Below are 24,129 nucleotides of genomic sequence, written 5' to 3' on the forward strand. Positions count from 1 at the left end.
AGGTCAGCGAAGAAAGAAAGGTAGAGAGTAAGTTCTGTGCGCCTGGGCAGCCTATGGTGGGTACATCCAACAAGACCTCCGTTCAGCAAAGAGCCTCCAGTTGTAGAGAGCGGCGGCGGTGCGGGGGCGTGTTCGGTTGGCTGCACAGTGTGACGCCCAGCATGACCTCTGACCACATCACGCTGCGCATCTGAGCCCGCACAGCCGGCACAGTATTCGGAGCAGCTGGGCAGCGTCTGAGCAAGTGCTCAGACGCTGCCCAGCATTAGACTAATCCCGAAATATTGGGCAATATTGGTGCCAAATCCCGGGATCCCACCGATCCCGATCCCGGGATTGGCTACCCTAGTCACGGGCCTGGCTGATAATGTACAAGGGCCTATTATGAGAAGTGGAGGAGGTGAGGCCAATGCAATGTAGAACCCATACACTATATGCACCAATGTCTTCCTAAACACATCAAAATACAAACATGATTTATGGCCCACATTGTGCCCATCTGGTGATCATCATTGTGCAATAATGATGGGCCTACTTTATGTGTAGGCCTGGAGCTGCAGCTCCATCTGGCCCTGTATAACCAATATTCTCTGCACTACATCACTACACTATATACCCCCTGTACGCCACACTACAACACTACACTATATACTCCGCAGTACATTACTACACTATATACCCCTACACTCCACACTACATCACTGCACTATATACTCTCTGTACTCCGCACTATATCACTACACTTTATACCCCCTATACCCTGCACACAATTACTACACTATATACCCCTACACTCCACACTACATCACTGCACTATATACTCCCTGTACTCCGCACTATATCACTACACTTTATACCCCCTATACCCTGCACTACATTACTACACTATTTACCCCTACACTCCACACTACATCACTGCACTATATACCCCTATACTCCGCACTACATCACTGCACTAAATACCTCCTACATGTCGCAATACACCATTACACTATGTTCACCGAATTCACCCGTACTGCTGCGAATGGATGTTTTGCATAACATTACTACAATATATACCCCCGATACTCCGCACTACATCACTACACTTTATACCCTCTATAATCCATACTACATCACTACTCTATATAACCCCTATACTCTGCACTACATCACTACACTATATACCCCCTATACTCTGCACTACATCACTACACTTTATACCCTCTATACTCCATACTACATCACTACTCTATATAACCCCTATACTCTGCACTACATCACTACACTATATACCCCCTATACTCCGCACTACATCACTACACAATATACCCTCTATACTCCATACTACATCACTACAATACATACCCCCTATACTCTGCACTACATCACTACACTATATACCCTCTATACTCCATAATGCATCACTACAATACATACCCCCAGAGCCAGATTAAGGTCTAAATGGGCCTGGAGCTGAAAATTATCAAGGGCCTGTTATGCGCAATAATAGGGGTTGTGGCCCGCACCTAATAATGTGAGGGTCGTGACCAGTGTTCTGGTTGGGTGGTCTGCTCATGGGTGTGTCTGTATTTGTGTAAATACTTTCCACTAATTATATATGCCTGGAAAAGGCTGGCATAGGAAAAATGCAGGGAGATATATTGGCGGGTGCCCTCCAAAGGTGCACCCACAGGATGCAGATGTCCTAAGATATATGCGGTGTGAGGCGGCACTCCAGTCATGAAAATAAAATTGAAAGCCGAAAACTTGGTAGACAACATTTTAGCACCTTTTATGTGGTCACCTAAGTTCACTACACCATATACCCTTTATACAAATCATGCAACACAATAGTAACCCCCTTATACTGTACTTGCCTCTTATACATTATGCCACATGGAATGAGCCAAAATACACACTATACCAGGCATGACCAAACAGTGACCCTCCAGCTGTTTTGAAACTACATGTCCCAGCATGCCTTGACATAGTTTTAGCATTCCCTAATAGCAAAACTGTGGCAATGCATGATGGGACTTGTAGTTTCACAACAGCTGGAGGGCCATAGTTTGGACATGTCTGCACTCTACCAAACAGATTGAGCAATAATGCACAATATGCTTCATAAACAGGGACACTGCATTAAAAATTTACACCATAATGCCCATTACATGTTAAGCCACACACCATAATGTTCATTACGTATAATGCAAAACACCATAATGCCTATTAAAAATTATGCTATATAAGTGCTGCTTACCTACATGCTCATTGCCAAAGGGGAATACATGCTCATGGTAACTGGGGGCGAGCCGCCACCGGGCAGAAATGACAGCCATTGACAGCCGGGCAGAGAGCAGGGGGCTGCCCGACTGTATTCAGAGCACTGCAGGTCCCGGCTATTTGAAATAATACCCCTTTCATACCAGGAAATGCAGGCACTTATCCAGGAATTTGGTCCCAGCCTAGTCACTGCATTTTCTGGTGTGAGGAGGGAGAGAAAACCACCCTGCCCCCTTTAAACAACCAGCTATATCTTCGGAACAAACTGACCCATTTACATGAAGGCTTCGAATGATTTTGGTCCCGTGAAACTGGGCCATTTGGTTCCAGAGAAATCTGTCCTCAAACAACATGAACAGCCATAACATTACATTTCAGAAATGAAAAAAAAATTGGTTTACCCGCAATATCTCTAGAACCAATGAACCCATATGGACCAGGTATCAGATTGAAGGCCCAGCGATTTGGGTTCGACTGAGATCAACCTCGAGCTTCTGTGATGCCAGGGGGCCATTGGAACCGGGTGGAGGTCGGAATTAGCGGGTCCAATGTTATCCTATGGGGAAAACGTTCCAGGTTTGCATGTCGGTATCTCCGGTTCCCGGGGGGCTAGCGATGCGGGGCTGGGCTCGTTGGAAAGCTCTCTATTTGGAGAGTGGGCCTGGAGCTGTAGCTCCATCAGGCCCATTGTTAATCCGGCCCTGCATACCCCCTATACTCCGCAGTACATCACTACACTATGGGCCTGATTCTGGTTAACTCAGTAAATTGCTAAGCTCGCAGCTTATCGAGTCCCAGTTTGCCCGCCCCCACGAATAGCTGACCTCCCGCCGCCGTATCCTCTTCGAAACGATGCCATGCCTTCGCAACCATGGTATGAAAACACATCCCCTTACATGCCCGCTGCTGGAGAAATCATTCAATGGTTGGTGACCATCTAATGATTTCTGCAGGGCTCACATATATAGTCAGTGGAGACTGAGTTATATTTAATCCGGCCAAAGACAGTGCGAGCGGCTGACATCATGTGACGTCAGCCACCTGCTCCCGGCAATGTCCATGAAACGCTGGGCGTTCCCATGGCCCATAGCCGCCGCCACCCGCTCCCCTCCTCCTGTACAAGTGCCATGCCGACAGTGCTGATTATGCGTATGTGCAGGGTACCACCATCGGTCCCCCATGCGAACATGCGAGGGACCGAATTAACTAGAATCAGGCCCTATATACCCACTATACTCTGTTATTTAAGTTATTGGAATCTATGGGACACATTCAGGTAACTGTGTAACAATGGCATTATGAATTGGGATGATCTACACAAGTAACAACAACTGAGTTCTGTAGACAGTATGGCAGGAGAATTGTGTGGGCGTCACCTGTCAGGACCTATGGGGCTCTGCAGGATGAGGCTGATCTTTTGTGTTTTATTGGACTAAGTGACTTTTAGGGGAAAATGTACTGAGATGTGAATTCTACTGAAGATGCATACCTCCCAACTGTCCCGATTTACAACAAACTGTCACTTTTCTCAGGACGGTCCCACGTCACACCCGGGGCCTGCAGTGTACCACTGTGGGGCCACAGTTGGCAGTCTCCCCTGCCACACTAATTTACACTGTGCGCATACACAGGTATCAGAGGGACAGGGGTGTCCACCAGCTCACATAGACCTGGTTATTTATTTGTATTATTTATTAACAGTTTCTTATATAGCGCATACATATTACGCAGCACTTTACAGAGTATAGTTGAACATTCACATGCTATATTCCCTACCACATGTACACACACACAGACATTCTAAGTTTAATTTTTGTTGGAAGCCAATTGACCTACCAGTATATTTTTTGGTACTTGTGGATTATCACGGCTCCCATCGCATGCCATCGCATGCCATATATAGTGGCATGCGATGGCATGCGATGCGATTTTTGCAGTTTTTGTCAAAATCGCATGCGATCGCATCGCATGCGATCGCATCGCATGCGATCGCATGAGATTTTTCACTGAAAAGCATCCAAATGCATTGGAATTAGTATGAAACATGTTCAATGGCCCCCAAATGGCATTTTTGAAGCTGTACCACCCCCACTATCAACGCGAACCCGAAGCGTGGCGAGCGCAGAGAGCCCGCGAGGGGCGGCGGTACGCGTCCTACGACCTTTTCATACCCCCACTATCCACGTCGGCGTGGAGTTGAGAATAGAAAGTGTGGCGAGCGCAGCGAGCCACCGATCCCGAAGCGTGCAGCGAGCCCCGCGAGAGGGGACGCGGACACCTGTGAAGCCCGTGAGGGGACGCGTATACCTGTGAAGGTCCGCTCTCCACGCTTAGGGCTCAGTGGCTCGCTGCACTCGCCACACTTTCCATTCTCAACTCCACGCCGACGTGGATAGTGGGGGTATGAAAAGGTCGTAGGACGCGTACCGCCGCCCCACGCGGGCTCCCTGCGCTCGCCACGCTTCGGGTTCGTGTTGATAGGGGGGTGGTACAGGGGCGTAACTATAGCACCGCAGCCCCCGCGACCGCGGTGGGGCGCTATGCATGTGCGGGCGCCGGGGGCTGCAGTGCTATAGTTACGTTAGCTGCAATGTGAAGGGAGCAGGGGGCATTGAGGCGGCTGGGGGGACGGACGCTGCGGGGGACACAGAGGCGGCAATTACTTACAGCTGAGCCGGGCAGGGGGAGCCGGGAGCTGTCTGTACTGAAGAAAATAAAAGCCCATACAATGAATGGGCAGCCTGTGATTGGCTGCTGAGCGCTCTCTCAGCCAATTGCTGACTGGCTGAGAGAGCGCTCAGCCAATCACAGGCTGCCGATTCATTGTATGGGCTTTTTTTTTTTTCTTCCGTACTGACAGTGACAGCTCCCGGCTCCCCCTGCCCGGCTCAGCTGTAAGTAATTGCCGCCTCTGTGTCCCCCGCAGCGTCCGTCCCCCCAGCCGCCTCGCAGCGTCCCCCCCACCTGCATTGACGGCTACCTGGGGGAGCGGCAGGCGGCGCAGATGGAGACCGGGGGCGCGGCGGGAGAATATAAAGAAATCTTATTCAAAAGACCGAGCGGCCGCCCGGTCTTTTGAATAGGATTTCTTCCTATTCTCCCGCCGCGCCCCCGGTCTCCATCTGCGCTGCCTGCGGTCCTCGCCTGCCGCTCCCCCAGGTACCCACAGATATATCGGATCTGAACATCTAGACTGCGGGGGTTGGTGCGGCGGGCGGAGGGGCGGGTGAGTGGCTGGGCGCCCTCCCTTTAACGGCGGGGGGGCGCCCAAAATGTAGTTACGCCACTGAGCCTCAAAAATGCCATTTGGGGGCCATTGAACATGTTTCATACTAATTCCAATGCATTTGGATGCTTTTCAGTGAAAAATCGCATGCGATCGCATGTGATGCGATGCGATTTTTTCATATACGATGGCCATCGTGGGACCTATATTTTTGGATTGTGGGAGGAAACCGGAGTTCCCGAAGTAAACCCACGCAAACACGGGGAGAATATACAAACTCCGCACAGTTAGGGCCATGGTGGGTATTGAACCCATGACCTCAGCGCTGTGAGGCAGTAATTTCTCTCCTTTTCTCTGACCTCATGCCTTTTTTTTTTATTGTGTACAGTTGCTTTATTCTGTGTTTTGCTGATTACCTTCAGCATGCTCTATGCGAGATATTTATGTTGTTCTAGAGAACACCTTGTTGTATAGTTACAGAGCCAGGGTATAGAAGTTGTCCTACAGCACATGAGGTGAGAGTAAGAACTGGGCACCAGTATCAAGCACACAATGGGCCTTATTCTGGTTATTGCGGTCCGTTCCGAATTCTTTCGGAAATGACCGAACGCCACGCCGTGTGGACATTCTAAGAACACACGCCCACAGGTTGTCCGCATCCCTTCGGACGGACTCTCTAAGAAGAGGGAGAGTCTTCGGACTACATTCAAACGTGCGTGTGCGGTGGTAACACAAAGATTCTACACGGTCTTACAGGGTCCGATCGGACAGGAAGCTGGACGTACGCACTTATGCAATTAGCCAACCTCATAACAAATTGATTATTTTTAAATGTAATCAATTAATTCCTAATTGATACTTAAACACATTACTTGCACTTTAGATTAACCCTTACATCATGTTAAGTGTTATTACTTCATTGTTGCCCCTTTACCTGTCTTAGTGGTTCCAATTGAACCTGTGAAAAGAGTGTAATTAATCAGTAATGAGTAGATGAGTGGATTGTATTGTGGTCAGCTGAGAGTGCTTCAGGTGCGGGCGTACTAATTGGGCGAACCGAATGCCTAGCGCATGAACAAGTGCTCTCCGCAAAGTGAAACTTGCTTATGGAAGCCACATATTTCATGCGTGTTGGTTCGCTTGCAGTCGGTGTCCTGTCCTAATGCACGCCTACCACATTTCGTGCACTCCCACGTGTACGCCCAGATTTACGCCCAGTTTTGCCCACTTTGAAACCGTGCCCTTGTGTACGCCTACATGACGCCCATGTTACGCCCATATTTCCTGAGGCACTTTAGTGTGTTTCCTACGCATGCGCAGATGGCTAAAAAGCGCCCTCCGAAAGAATTCGGAACGGACCACACCAAGCAGAATAAGGCCCAATGTGCAGTCACTCTATCCCACCCACAATGCAGCATCATCTGTTCCCTAAAGTTGATCGCAACCTAGTGGAGGTCCAGGCCAACCAGTAGAGAATGAAGCTTCTGATTGGTCCTGGTCCTTTTCTATAGGCCATACTAGATAATCAGTAATATGTCATTCAAATGCCCCAGGCGGCTAAAACATCTTTGAGCAGCAGAGTTTGGTGTCACAACCCGTTTGCCGCCCGACCTCTCCCGGCCGCACACAGTCATGCCTAACCTGGTCACAGCGGCAGGCGAGTTCAGCAAAGAAAGAAAGGTAAAGAGTAAGTTCTGTGCGCCTGGGCAGCCTATGGTGAGTACATCCAACAAGGGTGACCCTGGACCCCCAAGAAACAGTGGAAAAAGTGACAAAAGATGGCATGTTCCCTCCACCGGCGCCCTTGTGAATGTAAAATACTTCCCTAGATATATAGGAACGGTCCTCTTCTCCAAATACTGGCTAGCATATACAGATATATATAAACATACGTTCCTCCTGCCCCAATAGCATCTCCTCTTCTCCCAAATCGACTGCTTATTTGGATAGTGGAACACCAATCCTCACAACCATAGATCATTTATCTCGGTCCGGATGAGACACCAAAATAAATGTAGAAAAGATACATACAGTATGGTGCAATACCACTTTTATTGATATACGACAAACATGTGATGTGATAGTACAAGAAAAGAAAATGGCTAAGTACCGGATGGAATGGAGAATCTGAATTGAATCAGTTCTCAAAAGCGCTTGAAATACAAAGGATGATGGTCCGGAATCCGTCATCCAAAGTTCTCTGCGGTCGGTAAAAGAAGTCCAGATCCAATTCAGGATTACACAAATAAACACCAAAGTCCTCCGTTCAGCGAAGAGCCTCCAGTTGTAGAGAGCGGCGGCGGTGCGGGGGCGTGTGACGCCCAGCATGACCTCTGACCACATCACGCTGCGCATCTGAGCTGCACAGCCGGCACAGGACTCGGAGCAGCTGGGCAGCGTCTGAGCAAGTGCTCAGACGCTGCCCAGCATTAGAGTAGTCTAATCGCGAAATATTGGGCAATATTGGGGCCAAATCCCGGGATCCCGCCGATCCCGGGATTGGCCACTCTACTCACGGCTCTGCTGATAATGTACAAGGGCCTATTATAAGAAGTGGAGGAAGTGAGGCCAATGCAATGTAGAACCCATACACTATAAGAACCACTAAACTCACCATCGGGTATCCCCCTGGCCCCACTTGTCCGTTGATACACTTAAATACAACTTATATATAACCTTATCTAAACTTAACCTAAAATAAAGACACGACACAAAGTGCTGGCGTTTCAAAACAGAATGTCAAATTTATTTGACAATTAAACTAAGACTATGAATGGTGGCGGCGCCAAAGAACGGTCATTATAGGAAAGGTGGGGTTAAAGATCACTTAATCATACATACAACGCTGGATGACCACTCTCCCTGGTCAGCCACCAGGCCTGGTGGTGACGGCCATCCCCCGGGCAGAAGCGTGGCCCATGACAATCGTTGTCGAGGGAGAGTGCACCCTACTACCTACACACATACAGAGTTCTTAAAGAATGACCGTTCTTTACCGCCGCCGAAGAGGAAAAGAAACAGGGAAGGGTGGGTGGGGCTTCTTGGACAGGGGTTGATCACTCTAAACTCGTGATCATTCCTACCCTGCTTAGACCCTCCCCCTGCTCTGATAGGCCTTGTGCCCATCCTTATTACCATAGCCATGTGACCAACAGCAGAGTGTAACCTGTGAGAACCCTTAGTGGTTTATGTCACTTCAGGCTTATTCAGCCTTCTGTGTTTCTTTTCTTGCTAAACACATCAAAATACAAACATGATTTATGGCCCACACTGTGCCCAGCTGGTGATCATCATGGTGCCATGATGATGGGCCTACTTTATTTGTAGGCCTGGAGCTGCAGCTCCATCTGGCCCTGTATAACCTGTGGATTAACCCCCCCCCCCCTTCGTTCGACGAATTCACCCGCACAGCTGGCGGGGGAGCAAGTGGACCAGAATAAGGTCCCATATACGCCATATATATATACAGCACCTAATCACTACACTATGGGCCTGATTCAGGCTTGGTCTACAAATTTGCAGCGTCAGCAATTATGGACCTATACCCCTACACTATATACCCCCTATACTTAGCACTACATCACTACACTATATAACCCCTATACTTCGTACTACATCAATGAACTATATACCCCCTATACTTAGCACTACATCACTAAACTATATATCCCCATATACTTCACACTACATCACTACTCTAGATAACCCCTATACTCCACAGTACCTCACTATACTATATACCCCTCATACTCCGCACTACATCACTACACAATATATCCCCTATACTGTACTTCACACTACATCACTACTCTATATAACCCCTATACTCCTCACATTATCAATACACTATATACCCCTCATAATCCGCACTACATCACTACACTATATGCCCCTATACTTCACACTACATCACTACTCTATTTAACCCATATACTCACAACATCAATACATTATATACCCCTCATACTCCGCAGTACATCGCTACACTATATGCCCCTATACTTCACACTACATTACTACTCTATATAACCCCTATACTCCTCATAACATCAATACACTATATACCCCTCATACTCCGCACTACATCACTAAACTATAATATATACCCCCTAAACTTCACACTACATAACTACACTATACAACCCTTATACTCCGCAGTACATCACTACACTATATACCCCTATACTACATACTACATCACTAAACTATATAAAACCTATACTCCGTACTACATCACTACACTATATACCCCATATACTCTGCACTACATTATATACTCCCTATAATTCACACTACATCACTACACTATATACCCCCTATACTTCACACTACATCACTACTCTATATAACCCCTATACTCCTCAAAACATCAATACACTATATACCCCTCATACTCCGCACTACATCACTAAACTATATTATATACCCCCTATACTTCACACTACATAACAACACTATACAACCCTTATTCTCTGCAGTACATCACTACACTATATACCCCTATACTACCTACTACCACGGCCGCCAAGAGGGGGGGGAGCGGGTACAATTTACCAGGGCCCGTGCCTGTCAGGGGGGCCTGGTCCGTACAAACACACTTTTTTTTATTATTATTTAGCCGGTGGCGGGTGCACGGGCGCCAGGTCTGTAGGAGCGCAGGGTCAGCTAGCGGCCATGACATGAGTGCAGCCGCAGGGTCAGCTAGCGGCGGAGGTGCTGCGGCTGCGTGACATCAGTGCAGCCAGCAGTCAGTCCATCACTACAATACATACCCCCTATACTCCGCAGTACATCACTACACTATATATCCCCAATGCTCCACACTACATCACTACAATACATACCCCCTATACGCCGCAGTACATCAGTACACTATGGGCCTGATTCTGGTTAACTCAGTAAATTGCAAAGCTCGCAGCTTATCGGGTGCCAGTTTGCCCGCCCCCACGAATCGCTGACCTGCCGCCGCCGTATCCCTTTCGCAACCATGGTATGAAAACACATCCCCTTACATGTCCCGCTGCTGGAGAAATCATTCGATGGTTGGTGACCATCGAATGATTTCTGCAGGGCTCACATATATAGTCAGTGGAGACTGAGTTATATTTAAGGGCTTCCGGCTGAAGACAGGGCGAGCGGCTAATAATGGGCCACATACATCAGCAATCACAGTTAATGGATTTTACAATCTATCTGACTTGCCCACACATTACAGATTTATTTCAGTGATCGGCAGATTTTTCCATCTAAAGATTGCATCTTCATATCTGGAAATTGCTCAATCGATTGTCATTTCAGCTGTTCATAATGTAAATAGATAAAGAAGACGAATTGGGAATGCCCACACATATAAAAAAGATCTGCAGATAATACCAGATTATTAAACATGTTTAAAAACCTGATTAAGCAATTGATTGGCGATTTTGATTGGGATTGCCAAAAGGGGGAGCCCACACATCTAAAATTAATTGTGGCAATCATCTCCATATCTAAAAAATTGTCACAATTAATTGCTGATGTATGGGACCCTTAACATCATGTGATGTCAGCCACCTGCTACCGGAAACCCCGGGAACGTCTGTGAAATGCTGGGCGTTCCCACGGCCCAAAGCCGCCACAACCCACTCCCCCCTCCTGTATGAGTGCCATGCCGTCAGTGCTGATTATGCGCCATTGTAATGGCATGCGATGTGACCCGATTTTAAAATACTCAGCCCTGAAAAAGTCTGAAATCGTGTCCATCGCATACCTTAATTAGTGGTATTAGTGGATAATACACAAGTCCCCCAAATATGTACCTCAATATATATAAATTGTATTCTAATCAGTCTGCTTATAAAAATGTCCCCCCACCATAATTTAGGAAATCACTATTAAATCCAATGCTAATATCACACATTCCCCCCAATTGATATAACATATACAACTTGTATGTAGTGCACAGATATAACTGGGTAATGCCACAGCACAGCACTTGCTGCTTTGAATGTTGTCATGGCAACCAAGCTGTTTACTTTCCACCCTCTGCTGCATAAGTGGCAGTTGGTAGGCAGATGACAGTTGGTAGCTAGAGATGTGAAGGAGAGCTACAGGCAAGATTGCTACGTGGAGGAGGACGGCTTTGCAGAGAGAAGAGATGAAGAGGACGGCTACGAAGACGGCGATGTGGAGCATGGCGATGCGGAGGATGACCAGGTGGAGTTTGGCCATGCGGTGGAAGGCCAAGTGGAGTTTTGGCATGCAGAAAAGGACGGTGACGAGGAGGAAGGCGGCCACAAGGAGAAAGAAGATCTGCAGGAGGACATCACCCTGCTCAGAGGAGACCAGCGCGGTAAGAAAGAAGAGAGAAGACCCACAAGCAGATGCAGACCGAAGAAGTAAGTGATACATACATACACACGGTGGTTATACAGACACTGAATGTAGTTTGGTAGCTGTAGTATAGGAGCTAGGTGCTGAGGCCTCTGTGTCTACTACTTATATTAGAAAATACATCTCCATGAATTTATGTACAAAATGCTCAATTACTTGCATCCAAATCTAATTCAGTGATATCTACTGTACCTTATTGTTAAATCCAGTAACACTTTTACTTAGCAGTACAGGTATACCAAGATAACTGTGTTGTGCTGGATCACCTGCTCCCGCAGTCTGTCCCCCCCCCCCCTCCCAGCATGACAACTCCACGTACTGGTCTCACCACCGCAACTCACTCTTTCTGCCCCCCCCCCCCCCCTCAGCATGACTCCCCCATGCACCGTTCTGACCCCCCCTGCAGTGTGACTCCCTCCTGCAGTCTATCCCCCCGCAGCATGACTCCCTCCTATAATCTGTCCCCACTGCAGCGTGACTCCCTCCTGCAGTCTTTCACCCCCCACAGCGTGACTCCCTCCTATAGACTGTCCACCCCGCAGCGTGACTCCCTCCTGCAGCATGACTCCCTCCTGCAGCCTATCCCCCAGCAACGTGACTCCCTCCTATAATCTGTCCCCACTGCAGCGTGACTCTCTCCTATAAACTGTCACCCCCTGCAGTGTGACTCCCTCTCTCCGCCAGCAGCAGTGCTTTTCTTGCTGACAGTAAAGGAGCTATTTCTGCTGTTTTCGACCTATGTTTATTTTTATTAATTTAACAGACTAGTTATTCCATCAGTTTAAAAAATTATTTCTGTAAATCATGTTTAATATTAACAAGTGCCAGTTTTATAATAGTCGTTATAGGTAGTGTAAGTGGGTAAGGCCCAGCGCTGATCACTGTCTGTGAGAGAAGCAGATAGAGGTGTAGATAAAGGTAGTCAGCACTTGAATGAGAGTGGTACATAAGCTCCTCCCCTCCAGCCCCTTCCTCAGATTAAACATAAAAAGCGTGATGGGTCAAATTGCATAAACAGCTGCTGGCATCCGTCTCCTATACCCAACCAATCCACCAGATGTGGTCTCCATCCAACCATACAATAATTCCTCTTACCATGTATCTTACTCAGCCAGTAATTATTTGTGGTACTTATGTATTAGCTGGGCACCAGGCTACGCTACGCTGACAACGTAGCTTATGCTAGATTGTCAGCGTAGCCACTGACGGGCGCCCGGCTAATACTGTATGTGACTTACTGCTTAGGGTGGCCGGCGGGGGACATCCCGGCGGCCAGCGCCGGAGTTTCTGCGGGCGGAGGGGGACATCCCGGCGGGCAGCGGCGGAACTTGGGCGGGCGGCCGGAAGGGGGGGGGGGGGATATGGCGGCCGCCGGAGAAATTTATGTAATTCACTGAAATGCCGCTGGGGGAGCATCACATCGTTTCCCTGCTCCCCCAGCGGCAATACGCTAATTGAGTACATTTCTGCCGGGGAGGACTGTCATGGCACCCGCCTGTGCGAGGATCCGACTGCTGGAGGCGCTGTGGACATCGTTGAGGGGTAAGTATGATGCACTACACACAAACACAAACTACACACAATCACTAACACAATCATATCCCCACTATCCAAGTCATACCTCCATTATCCACATAGGCGAGTGGAGCGTGGCGAGCCCCGCGAAGGGACGCCTCGCTGGGCTCGCCACGCTTCGGGCTCAGCTGGCACGCTACACTCGCCACACTTTATAAAATTAACTCCACGCCCCCATGGATAATGGGGGTATGACGTGGATAGTGGGGATATGATCCATTATGTATTAGCACAGCTCCAGTTACGAAAATTACGTAGTTTACGTAGCCAGCATAGTGGTGTATTGGTATTCTCATTACACCACTACGCAATGGGCGCCCTGCTAATACATAATACCTTATTTGTTGCACACTCCCCCCTATCTGAAGATAGCATTACCCAATGGGGACAAGATACAGTTGGTGGAGTTGGATATGTACTTCTCCCGTCCCGCACACGTGTGCATATGACAATGTGCATCGCTCTGTCCTGTTTTCATAAAAGAAAATCTCTAAGCAAAATAGCTTATTAGCCTCCTGATGCTACTGGACTAACATTTTCCCCAGTAGGATAACTGAATGGAAATCTTCATGTCACTTGGCTGATTTTCTGGTCACTTTACCCTGTTTCTCTGCTGTAAAGAGAACCGATGACTGATTAAGCACTGAGAAGACATAAACCACTGAAGGGTTCTTTGATGCTGTCACTATAAGTAGCATGTTGTACTTGCTGAGATCTGATGAGGTAGGGAATAGCCAATGGGTGTACAGGGGAGGAGTTGGCAGGCTATGAGTGGACAGGGAGTCAGGTGATCGGCCTCTTTGAGAAGCTTTCCCCTCCCTCCCATCCCTATTTTTCTATTCTCGGTGGTGGTAAAGAACGGTCCTTATATGCAATAATATGTAAATAGTGGGTGCGCTCTCCCGACATTGATATGTCATTAGCCCATGCTCCTGGACGGGAGATGGCTTACACCACCTGCACAGGTGGGTTATGAAGGGAGGGTTGATCACCAGCGGTGTGTGAATCGTGTGTGATGTTACCCCTTTCCCCTGACTGTTCTTTAGTGCCGCCACCATATATAGTTAGGTCATAGTTGTCAATCAATAAATTTGACATTCATTTTTGAAATGCCAGCACTTGTGTCCGTGTCTTATTCTAAGTGTTAAGGTTATAAGCTATAAGTTGATAAAGGTTGAGTTTTGTTAAAGTGTATGCATAAAGATACCCAATGTTGAGTTTATACATTCTTCCCAACGGTCTGGCATCCCACCCAGGGTCAGCAGCATTCAGTGCTGGTGGGGCAGCAGGGAATCCCCCCTGCCTGCCGCTGCTCAGCGGGAATTTAATGCTGTGTGCATGCGCACTGCATCTATTCAGGCAGGCAGAGCGGCTGGGAGCATGGCCAGCAGCTCACTAAGTGCTGGACATGCCCCCAGAGCTGCATAGATGGGGCGTGCCTCGCAGCAGTTCCATGAGCATAGGTCACACCCATGGAGCATGAGGCCACGCCCACAGAAATTTGGGCGCACACAAGCGTCCTTCTTCCTCATCTGCCAAAGTTGGGGGGGCATGGTAATATAAATGTCACCTTAATTCATGTTCTATCATATATGGGCACTGTTGAAATGTTTTCCTCTGGCTTCTCTCTCCATCAGAAACCAGCAGTGCTCCATCATCCTGCCTCAGAGATGCAGTCTCTCGTACCATCCAGGGACTGACGTTATCCCATCAGTTAGGCCAAGGTGGTTTTGGGAAGGTAAGCAATGAGGTTTCAGTTGTCACAGGGGAATTACTATATGTCTCCATATTATTAGAGGTGAACAAGGCTGCAGTGCAATATCATTCAATGTCAGTTGTGATTCACCATTCCATGTAATGATATTGCACACAGTATAACTGCATGATGTGTAACATTCCCCCGCTATAATATAACACTACAGTGTCAGATGGTTCTGGTAGGGCGACCTCTTCTAGTAGTCACTGTAATAAGGTTACAGTATGTGGGGTGATAGAAGCATGGAAGGATTTGACGCACTGTGTAATGTGTGACCTCCTACCGCTATAGAGTGGCCCTTTTCTTACATTATCAGTGCAGCATCAGCTAGAACATCAGGGAATGTTGCCTGTATTACATGTGGCACTTATATACGTGTGAAACGTCTTTACATTGTGTAGAAGATGCTGCTTCACTGAAACGCAACCTGCAAGGTGCAAAATCTCTGGCAGTAAAAGTATTATATAATACTCCAGAGTGGGTACGGCCTGGCTGCTTGGGGCATCACATGGTAGCATTCGATGTAGCACTTTATTATTGTTTACCAGTGTAACACTGTCTAATTTATGTCCATCACTTATGTATCACTCCTTAGCACATAGCTCATGTTTTTCTTATTAACAGTAACACAAAAGCATATTTCTAGGGTGGTGCCCGGTGGTGGCTGGGCTTTACCGGCATGGGGGGATTCCGCGTCCCAGATGTAAAGCTGGCCATACACTATTGCGATGTATCACATAAGTGTATGGCCATCGACCCCCCCCTCCCTACCGCCCCCCGGGAGCAGCCTTGGATCTTCTCGGATGGCAACATCGCATGCCATCCGTTAGCCTCCGTTATGATAGGGGACCATGCACTAAATCCGATGGCATGTCATACACATGGCTCGGCCCTATCCATCAGATTCGGATGAAATTGGACCAAATCGAATTACTGTATGGGGGCCTTTCAGCTTAGTGTTAGGGACCCACAAGGTATGACGTCACCAGGACACTGTGGTTATGAGGTTAACACTGTCATATTTCCTCTAGGTTCTCCTGGCCTCACACTCAGCTCACAGCCAGTTGTTGGCTGTGAAGGTCATGAGCAAGAGATGGCTCCTAGAGATCGGCGTAGAACATGCATTCATGGAAAGAAAAGTGCTAGACCTTGCATCTGGGTGCCCATTCCTCATCCATGGCTACTTCTCCCATCAGAGCACGGTACGGCTGTGACTGCCTCTGACCTTTTGCATGTCGACCTAATGCTTGTGTCAACCTTTTCATCATGTCCACCTAATGCAGGTCGACATATTTCATGTGTTGATCTATTGACTATTGACCTATAGTGGTTAGCCTAATGACTGTCCACCTATGTACTGTTAACCTAGGCACCGCCCCCCTGGTCCCGTCCCCTCCCCATGACAGTCCTATGGATGGCCATCGACCATCGATGATTCAAAATCATCAATGGGTTATGGCCGATATTGAATACTTTTGTGATCAATGGGGGAGAACCAGATGGCTCTGCCCCCGACACCCGCGAAGCCCCGCCCATTTGTTTTACATAATAGATGACCATCAATATGTAAAACTATCGATGGACACCCATTGCATAGTTTTACACTATTGATGGCCTGAGAAGTGAATGAGTAATGTATAGTATTTCTCCTTACTTAGTTATTTCGGACAAAGGTGACATTCCCCTCGCCCTAGCTCTGTCCCTCCTGCCTGTCCTGCCATGTACAGATGTGGCCAAGTACATCATGGCTGCGTTGCGCATAATGTGCGCTATGCAAATCGCGCATGAATCGCGCCTGCTCCTTGCGCTATAGTCCCGTTATAGATTGCGTTATAAATGTAATGTAATCTTGTAAATGTAACCTGCAATTACACTCATTGACCACCAGATGTCACTTTTCCCAAACAGTACAGCGCATGCGTAAAAATCTCTTCTACACAACAGTTCGGCTGCCACGACTTTACACTACAGATTTTGTCCTTACTTTACGGACAGTGTTCTTGTATTTTATTTGCAGCAGCAGTTACGTACGGTTATTTATGTAATTGGTACAGAAGCCATGCTAACCTTTGCTATTGCTGTTATTATATTATAATAACACAATTGTTTCTACCATACACAGAATCACGTGTTCTTTGGGATGGAGTATGCCAGTGGCGGAGACTTCCGTAGTCTCCTGATGAGGAATGGGCCCATGGACATCTCCAGTGCAAGGTGAGGATATAGAGTAATGTGTTGTTACAGCTGCTGATAGAGGGAGGAGTTACTGATAGATTATATATTATACATATACATTTTGTATTCATTCAGAAGGGTTCTGATGTATCAATATATAATACAGTATAGAAAAGCATGCCTTATATGTGTCACCTTATATTGGGCAAAGTAATACTATTAGTAATAACTAACTCCAGCTGTGACAGGATTACATACCTCCCAACACTCACGATTTCATCGCGACAGTCCCGATTACCGGGTCCTGTCCCGCTGTCCCACCCGCGGCCGGAGGTGTCCCGCTGCGGGGGGGGGGGGCAGTTGGGAGCCCCCCAATTTGACAGAATAGACGCAGTGCGCAAGCGCACAGCGTCTATTCCCGGCCGAAAATGGGGACGCGTCTCATTAGCATAAGCTGCGCCCCTCATTTACATAAGCCCCACCCCTCGTTGGCCGCTCGCGCGGCGAATTCTGCAGCTACAAAGTTGGGAGGTATTGAATGTGACAGGATTATACAGCTGCTGTCATCACTGTGTGCAGCAACATGAAGGTGGCCGTGTACTAAGGGGCAGCTATGTATGTGGTTTGGGAAATGACACACGTCACATGTGACAGGATTATACAGCTGCTGGCATCACTGTGTGCAGCAACATGAAGGTGGCCGTGTACTAAGGGGCAGCTGTGTATGTGGTTTGGGAGATGACACACGTCACATGTGACAGGATTATACAGCTGCTGTCATCACTGTGTGCAGCAACATGAAGGTGGCCGTGTACTAAGGGGCAGCTGTGTATGTGGTTTGGGAAATGACACACGTCAGATGTGACAGGATTATACAGCTGCTGTCATCACTGTGTGCAGCAACATGAAGGTGGCCGTGTACTAAGGGGCAGCTGTGTATGTGGTTTGGGAAATGACACACGTCAGATGTGACAGGATTATACAGCTGCTGTCATCACTGTGTGCAGCAACATGAAGGTGGCCGTGTACTAAGGGGCAGCTGTGTATGTGGTTTGGGAAATGACACACGTCAGATGTAAATTTCAGATGAAAACTGTTGCATTTACTATTCCATGGTTTGAGACTCAGGGCCTAATTCAGTACCAGTACCTGTACCGCCACCTGCTGGGTGAGCAAATGCCCCACCCCCCACCACCATGCGTACAACATTTGGGACAAAAAAATGTGAAAACTTTTTGACTGTAGACCTAACCCGTGTTGACCTTTTGATGCTGTCAAATTAATGAACCTGTCGACCTAAATGCATGTCGACCTAATGACTGTCAACCAACATGCTGGTGAGCCAATGACCATATCCCCTCTGTGTAACCTATTAGTAGCAGTGAATGACAGCGGCTAGTAGGATAAGTCACTGTTATATGCGTACGCCTTCCCCATAGTTCCATGGCCGGTGACCATGGAATTATATGGGCTGATCGCACAAGGCAGCGATTGGATGCTACTGTGTAACATCCATTCGCAGTCCCTGCCAGCGAATCGCCCTTGCGAATGGAGGGATGGTGTACCACCATTCGCACTGCGGGGTTACATGGATTCGCAAGGCTGCAAATTCGTAGCTTTGTGAATCAACCAGAATAACCCCCAATATGAAGTGAATTGCACCAATGCACAAAACCAGAAACCTCATATTAACCTCATATGGGAAACCTCATATTAACCTCATATGGGAAACCTCATATTAACCTCATATGGGAAACCTCATATTAACCTCATATGGGAAACCTCAGCTGGTGAATGTGAAACAAACTAAATGAGGCCTTTGTCAGAGAATGGGGGAGCGTCATCTGGGAATCACTCAGCCATTATTTATGGGTGCCGGACGGGGTCCCGACAGTCAGGATCCCGACAGTCATTTACCCGACGACGGGATCCCGACTGTCAAAACACAGACAGCCGGGTGCCCGACGGCCACCGGCTATTCTCCCTCGTGTGGGTCCACGACCCCCATAGAAGAAGAATACAATAGGTGGCAAGCGTAGCGAGCCTCCGTGCCCACAGCGTGGAGAGCACAGCGAGCCCGCAAGGGGCTTTATTGCGCTCACCATGCTGTCTGATTCCGGCCAGTCGGGATCCCGATGTCGGGCTAATGACTGTCGTGATCCCGACTGTCGGACCCCTATACCACACCCTTTATTTATACATCCTACAATGTCACATTAACCTGTTTTCTATCCAACAGGTTCTATGCAGCAGAGATAGTATGCGGGATTCAATTCCTCCATTCCAAGGGAATAGTCCATGGGTAATTATATAGTTACAGTATGATAATAGTATAATAAAGCAATATTACTATGGAGTGTATAATGCAGAATGTAATATGCTGATCATGTCTGCTTCCTACATTCTACACGCTATACATGTTACCAATTGGCACATATTTCCCACTTACATGTTACATGGCCTCCTTTACATAGTAATGTACAATCGTTATCTACAGCTCTCAGTAGCCACAGAGGCTGTCTCTGCACAATTGTTTTATGCTTTTATTGTCAATTATGGCTGAGGAGAGTATTGAGTAGGGAGTGAGAGGTGCAGGGGAAGGAGGTGGGAGGGAGGTGGAGGAAGGGAGGGATAGGTGCAGGGGAAGAAGGTGGAAGGATGGAGTAAGAAGTGCAGGGTAAGGAGGTAGAGGAAGTAAGTGGGAGGTGTAGAGGAAGAAAGAGGGAGTGAGAGATGCAGAACAAGGAGGAGGAAGTGAGAGGTGCAGGCGAAGGAGGTGGAAGGATGGAGTAAGAAGTGCAGGGGAAGGAGGGGGAGGTGCTGAGGAAGGAGGAGGAAGTAGGTAGTGAGAGGTGCAGGGGAAGCAGGTGGAGGGAGGGAGTGGGAGGCGCAGAGGAGCAAGGAGGGAGTAGACATGCAGGGAAAGGAGGTGGAGGGATGGAGTGGGAGGTGCGGGGTAATAAGTTGGAAGGAGTGGGAGGTAAATAAAAAAGAGGAGGACGGAGGTTATAAGAGGTGTAGTAAGGGAAGTAAGAAGAGCAGGAGTGACAGATGACAAATTAAGGAAAGCTAAAATAAATAATTGCGGAAGAGGTGGATGGACACATGTTGGATAACTTCACCTAATATGGTTCCTTTAATTCCATCTCCAATTGCTATTTATATGAATCTAAAGGTGTCTGGCACTCACTACACAGGTAAATAGCTCACCCATTGGGCCTTATTCAGATCTGAGCTCAGTACAAATATGTTTGGAAAATGGGCAAAACCATGTGCACTGCAGGTGGTGCAAATGTAACATGTATCGAGAGTTAGATTTGTGTGAGTTATTTTGTTTCTGTGCAGGGTAAATACTGGCTGCATTATTTTTACACTGCAATTTAGATTTCAGTTTCAGCACACCCCACCCAAATGTAACTCTCTCTGCACAGGTTTCATCTGCCCCACCTGCAGTGCACATGGTTTTGCCCATTTTCCAAACAAATTAGTACTGAGCTCAGATCTGAATAAGGCCCATTACCCCTAAAAGCTTACAATCCCCAATGATAAATTGCAGCGACTGCACTCAGGGAATAACAGCACAATAAGCACAATGTGCTGCCTGGCCCACGTGTCAGTGTATTGTTATTATTTATTTTCTGGTTACAAATAAGAATAAACTGACCCCATTTATAAGCTGCTCCCCTTCCCCAGCTGGGAACGACCAGCATCAGCCTCCATTTGCTGCTTCCTATGACATCAATATCACTAGTTATTTACAGTCTGCTGTAACCACACATATTAGTATCACAGGGGTTATTGGGCTGAGGAAGGTTCCACTATTAAATAACCTAGAATTCTGCAGCACACATACAAATGTACATGACATGGTGGAATCACATGGACACTAACCTAAATATGATTACATTAGTCCTTGCTCCCAAACATATGAAACTACTATTAGTTAGAATGTACACATGTAACGTGCAATATAATTTATGTACCAAATAATTCCTGTTTGTATGAAAACAAAGATTTTATTTTCTTCACAACGACCTAAAACCAGAGAACATCTTGGTGACTCCAACAGGACATCTCAAGATCGCCGACTTCGGTCTGGCCCTTGAGATCACGCCTAGAGACGAGGGTGTTACTGGCTGTGCTAGAAGGTGTGGAGTCATTATTCCTGAGGTAAATGCAAAGGGTTTCCTACTGTTTCCTCATGTAACTATGTACATGGGGCCTGATTCCAACCCCGTATGTGACGGCATATAGCCAAGTTGGGTAAAAAGGGCATTCACTGTAGCACGCACATGCATCATTGCACATTTCTGGGTAATTCTGATTCTGCCAAGTGTTGGCAATTTCTCTCCATGTGGAAGATGCACTAACATCCCCCCCCCACCACCACATCACCAGCATTCCCCGGGTACCGCATTATTACTAATCCCACATGCACTAACATATGCGATTATTAATGCAGAGGACAGCTCTTTCCATAAGAGCTGTCAATTGCGATGCAGCTCTGGCATTGGACTTCTGGGTCTGGTGCAGAATTAACAGTAAACAATATGACTCTTATGTTGGGTGCACACCGGAATGATCATGATTGAAAAATACAAATCAGACCAAAGTGCGCAGCTGAACCCAAAGTGCTGCAAACATATCATGCACAAAGTAATAATCCCAAGAGTGATAAAGATGGAAATAGTGCATACATACAATAAGCGCTCAAAGGGTAACCATCAGATCGGAATCGGATCTAAAACATGCCAAAACGTGCCCAATTTACATAAAATCGGACTAAATTTTATCGACATTGATGGGACTGAGAAAAATCATTCTGGTGTGTAACCAGCATTACCTTAAGTGACTACCCTCCACCATAGCGTCCTCCATGGGATCGGGTACATGCGACTTCCGGTCCGACTCTTACCAGGGGAAGATGACGTGAGACTGTTGCCGTGTGTTGGCAGGACAGCTGCTGTAAAGAATATATAGTACGTGAACTAGCATATACAAGTGAAAGAGCAATAACTCGGGACAGAATATACCTAAAAACAGCGAAGTACTTATTATTTATAAACAATATAAAATATTGCTGCTGTTACTATAACATGTAGGGGTTATCTTTACCGCTATTTTGTTAATTAAAAAGAAAAGCAAAAATTAAAAAATAAAGTGATTGCTAAAATGTTGGTAACCAATCGCTTTCTTCTGGTAGCTGTATTTCGGCAAGGAGTACATGATTGGCGAAGACTGGTTCTCATTTGGAGTCATCCTGAACGAAATGATAACCGGAGGTCATGCTGCTCACTCAAGATTCTGCGCAACAGAATCTGCTGCCATGGACCTCATTAACATGGTAAATATGATATTACATTTATAAATTATTAATATAAATGATGTAATTGGTTGTATATAACTTTATAAGATGTTGGATGTAAGTAAGCATTAGTCACTGTGGGCCTTATTGTGGTCGATGCGTACTTTCCCGAATTCTTTTTTTTGCACATGCGTGGGCAACGCTATGCGCATGTGCCACACATGGTCTCCGTACTTGTTCGCACTAATACCGTACAGAAATGTGCACCGCATTCACTCGTGAAATATGGGCGTCTTATGGGCAGTGTTCCCTCTAAGCTGTGCGCACGTGCACGCGCACACAACTCGGCGAGCGTGCGCACACACATTTCAACAGAGCGCACAAAGCAGCAGTGGTCCCTTGTTGCAGTTGTGGACTCAATTAATGTGTGTTTCACCCATTAACTACATTGTGTGTTGTGTTTGAATGTTTAAACGTTTAATATCATTTTGAAGTGATGTTAACACAAATGCTTAACGTCATTTTCCAGTTATATATAAGTGACGCACAAAAATTTAAATTTCCTTCCAAAGTTGCACAGCAAAAATCTTTTGCCGCACACAGCCTTCGTAAAATTAGAGGGAACATTGCTTATGGGCGTCATTTGGAACTACACAGGGGCGTAGTTTCAAAGTGGGCTAAACTTGGCGTAAACATGGGCGTGCACGAGGGAGTGCACTCATTCTGGTAGGCGTGCATTCGGACAGCACACCGAATGCACACGAACCAAAAGGCAAGAAATATGCGGTGTCCATAAGCAAGTATTTCTTTGCGGACACCACTCGGTCATGCGCTAGGCAATCGGAACGCCCAATCAGTACGGGCGCACCTCAACCAATGTCAGCTGAACACAATACAATCCACTCCTTTACTCATTACTCATTAATTACACTCTTGTCATTGCTTCAATAATAAATAAATACACCCCATCGGAGCGTACAGCCAGGTTCCCGTCCGTTCTGACGCGGTAAGACCGTGCAAACGCTGTAAGACCGTGCAGAATATGTGTGTTTCCACCGCACACGCAAGGTTTGGATGTCGTCCGTAAACACGTCCTGTTCTTCCAGTGTGAGTCCGTCCATATGCGGAGGTCCGGTGGGCGTTTCTTCGGACGATGTCCGCACAGCGTGGCGTGCGGCCCGCTCCGAAAGATTTCGGAAATGTACGCACCAACCAGAATAACCTCCTGTGTTATAGGATTAATCTGTTCAGTCCTCTGATCTCTATTGAAAACCAGAGTATCTGATCTACTCTACTGTCCAATTACTGCTACAAGTAAACTCTGCACTCTGACAGCCGGCCACTATTACTGACTACAGATGTGTCCTGCTACAGCTTTGCTGCGTATAGCAGCTTGCTGTAGTGGGATTGCAGTGTGAGCGCATCGCAGCAGGCTCCCATAAAGCAGCGGGGTGC

The 24,129-nt window shown here is 47.2% G+C and overlaps 1 protein-coding gene across 1 annotated transcript in view; it reads right to left on the reverse strand.

Annotated features, from left to right (window-relative positions):
• Nucleotides 1-22,345, reverse strand: part of LOC146027126 (uncharacterized) — a 36,079-nt gene extending 13,734 nt beyond the window's left edge. Inside the window, exon 1 of the mRNA XM_083158097.1 lies at nt 22,213-22,345. Within this exon, the coding sequence (XP_083014223.1) occupies nt 22,213-22,247 (35 nt within the window). The 5' untranslated portion in view covers nt 22,248-22,345. The remainder of the gene's footprint in view (nt 1-22,212) is intronic.
• Nucleotides 22,346-24,129: the final 1,784 nt, after the last annotated feature.

This window comes from Crinia signifera, chromosome 8, assembly GCF_055691185.1.
Source record: "Crinia signifera chromosome 8, ASM5569118v1, whole genome shotgun sequence".
Lineage (NCBI taxonomy): Eukaryota > Metazoa > Chordata > Amphibia > Anura > Myobatrachidae > Crinia > Crinia signifera.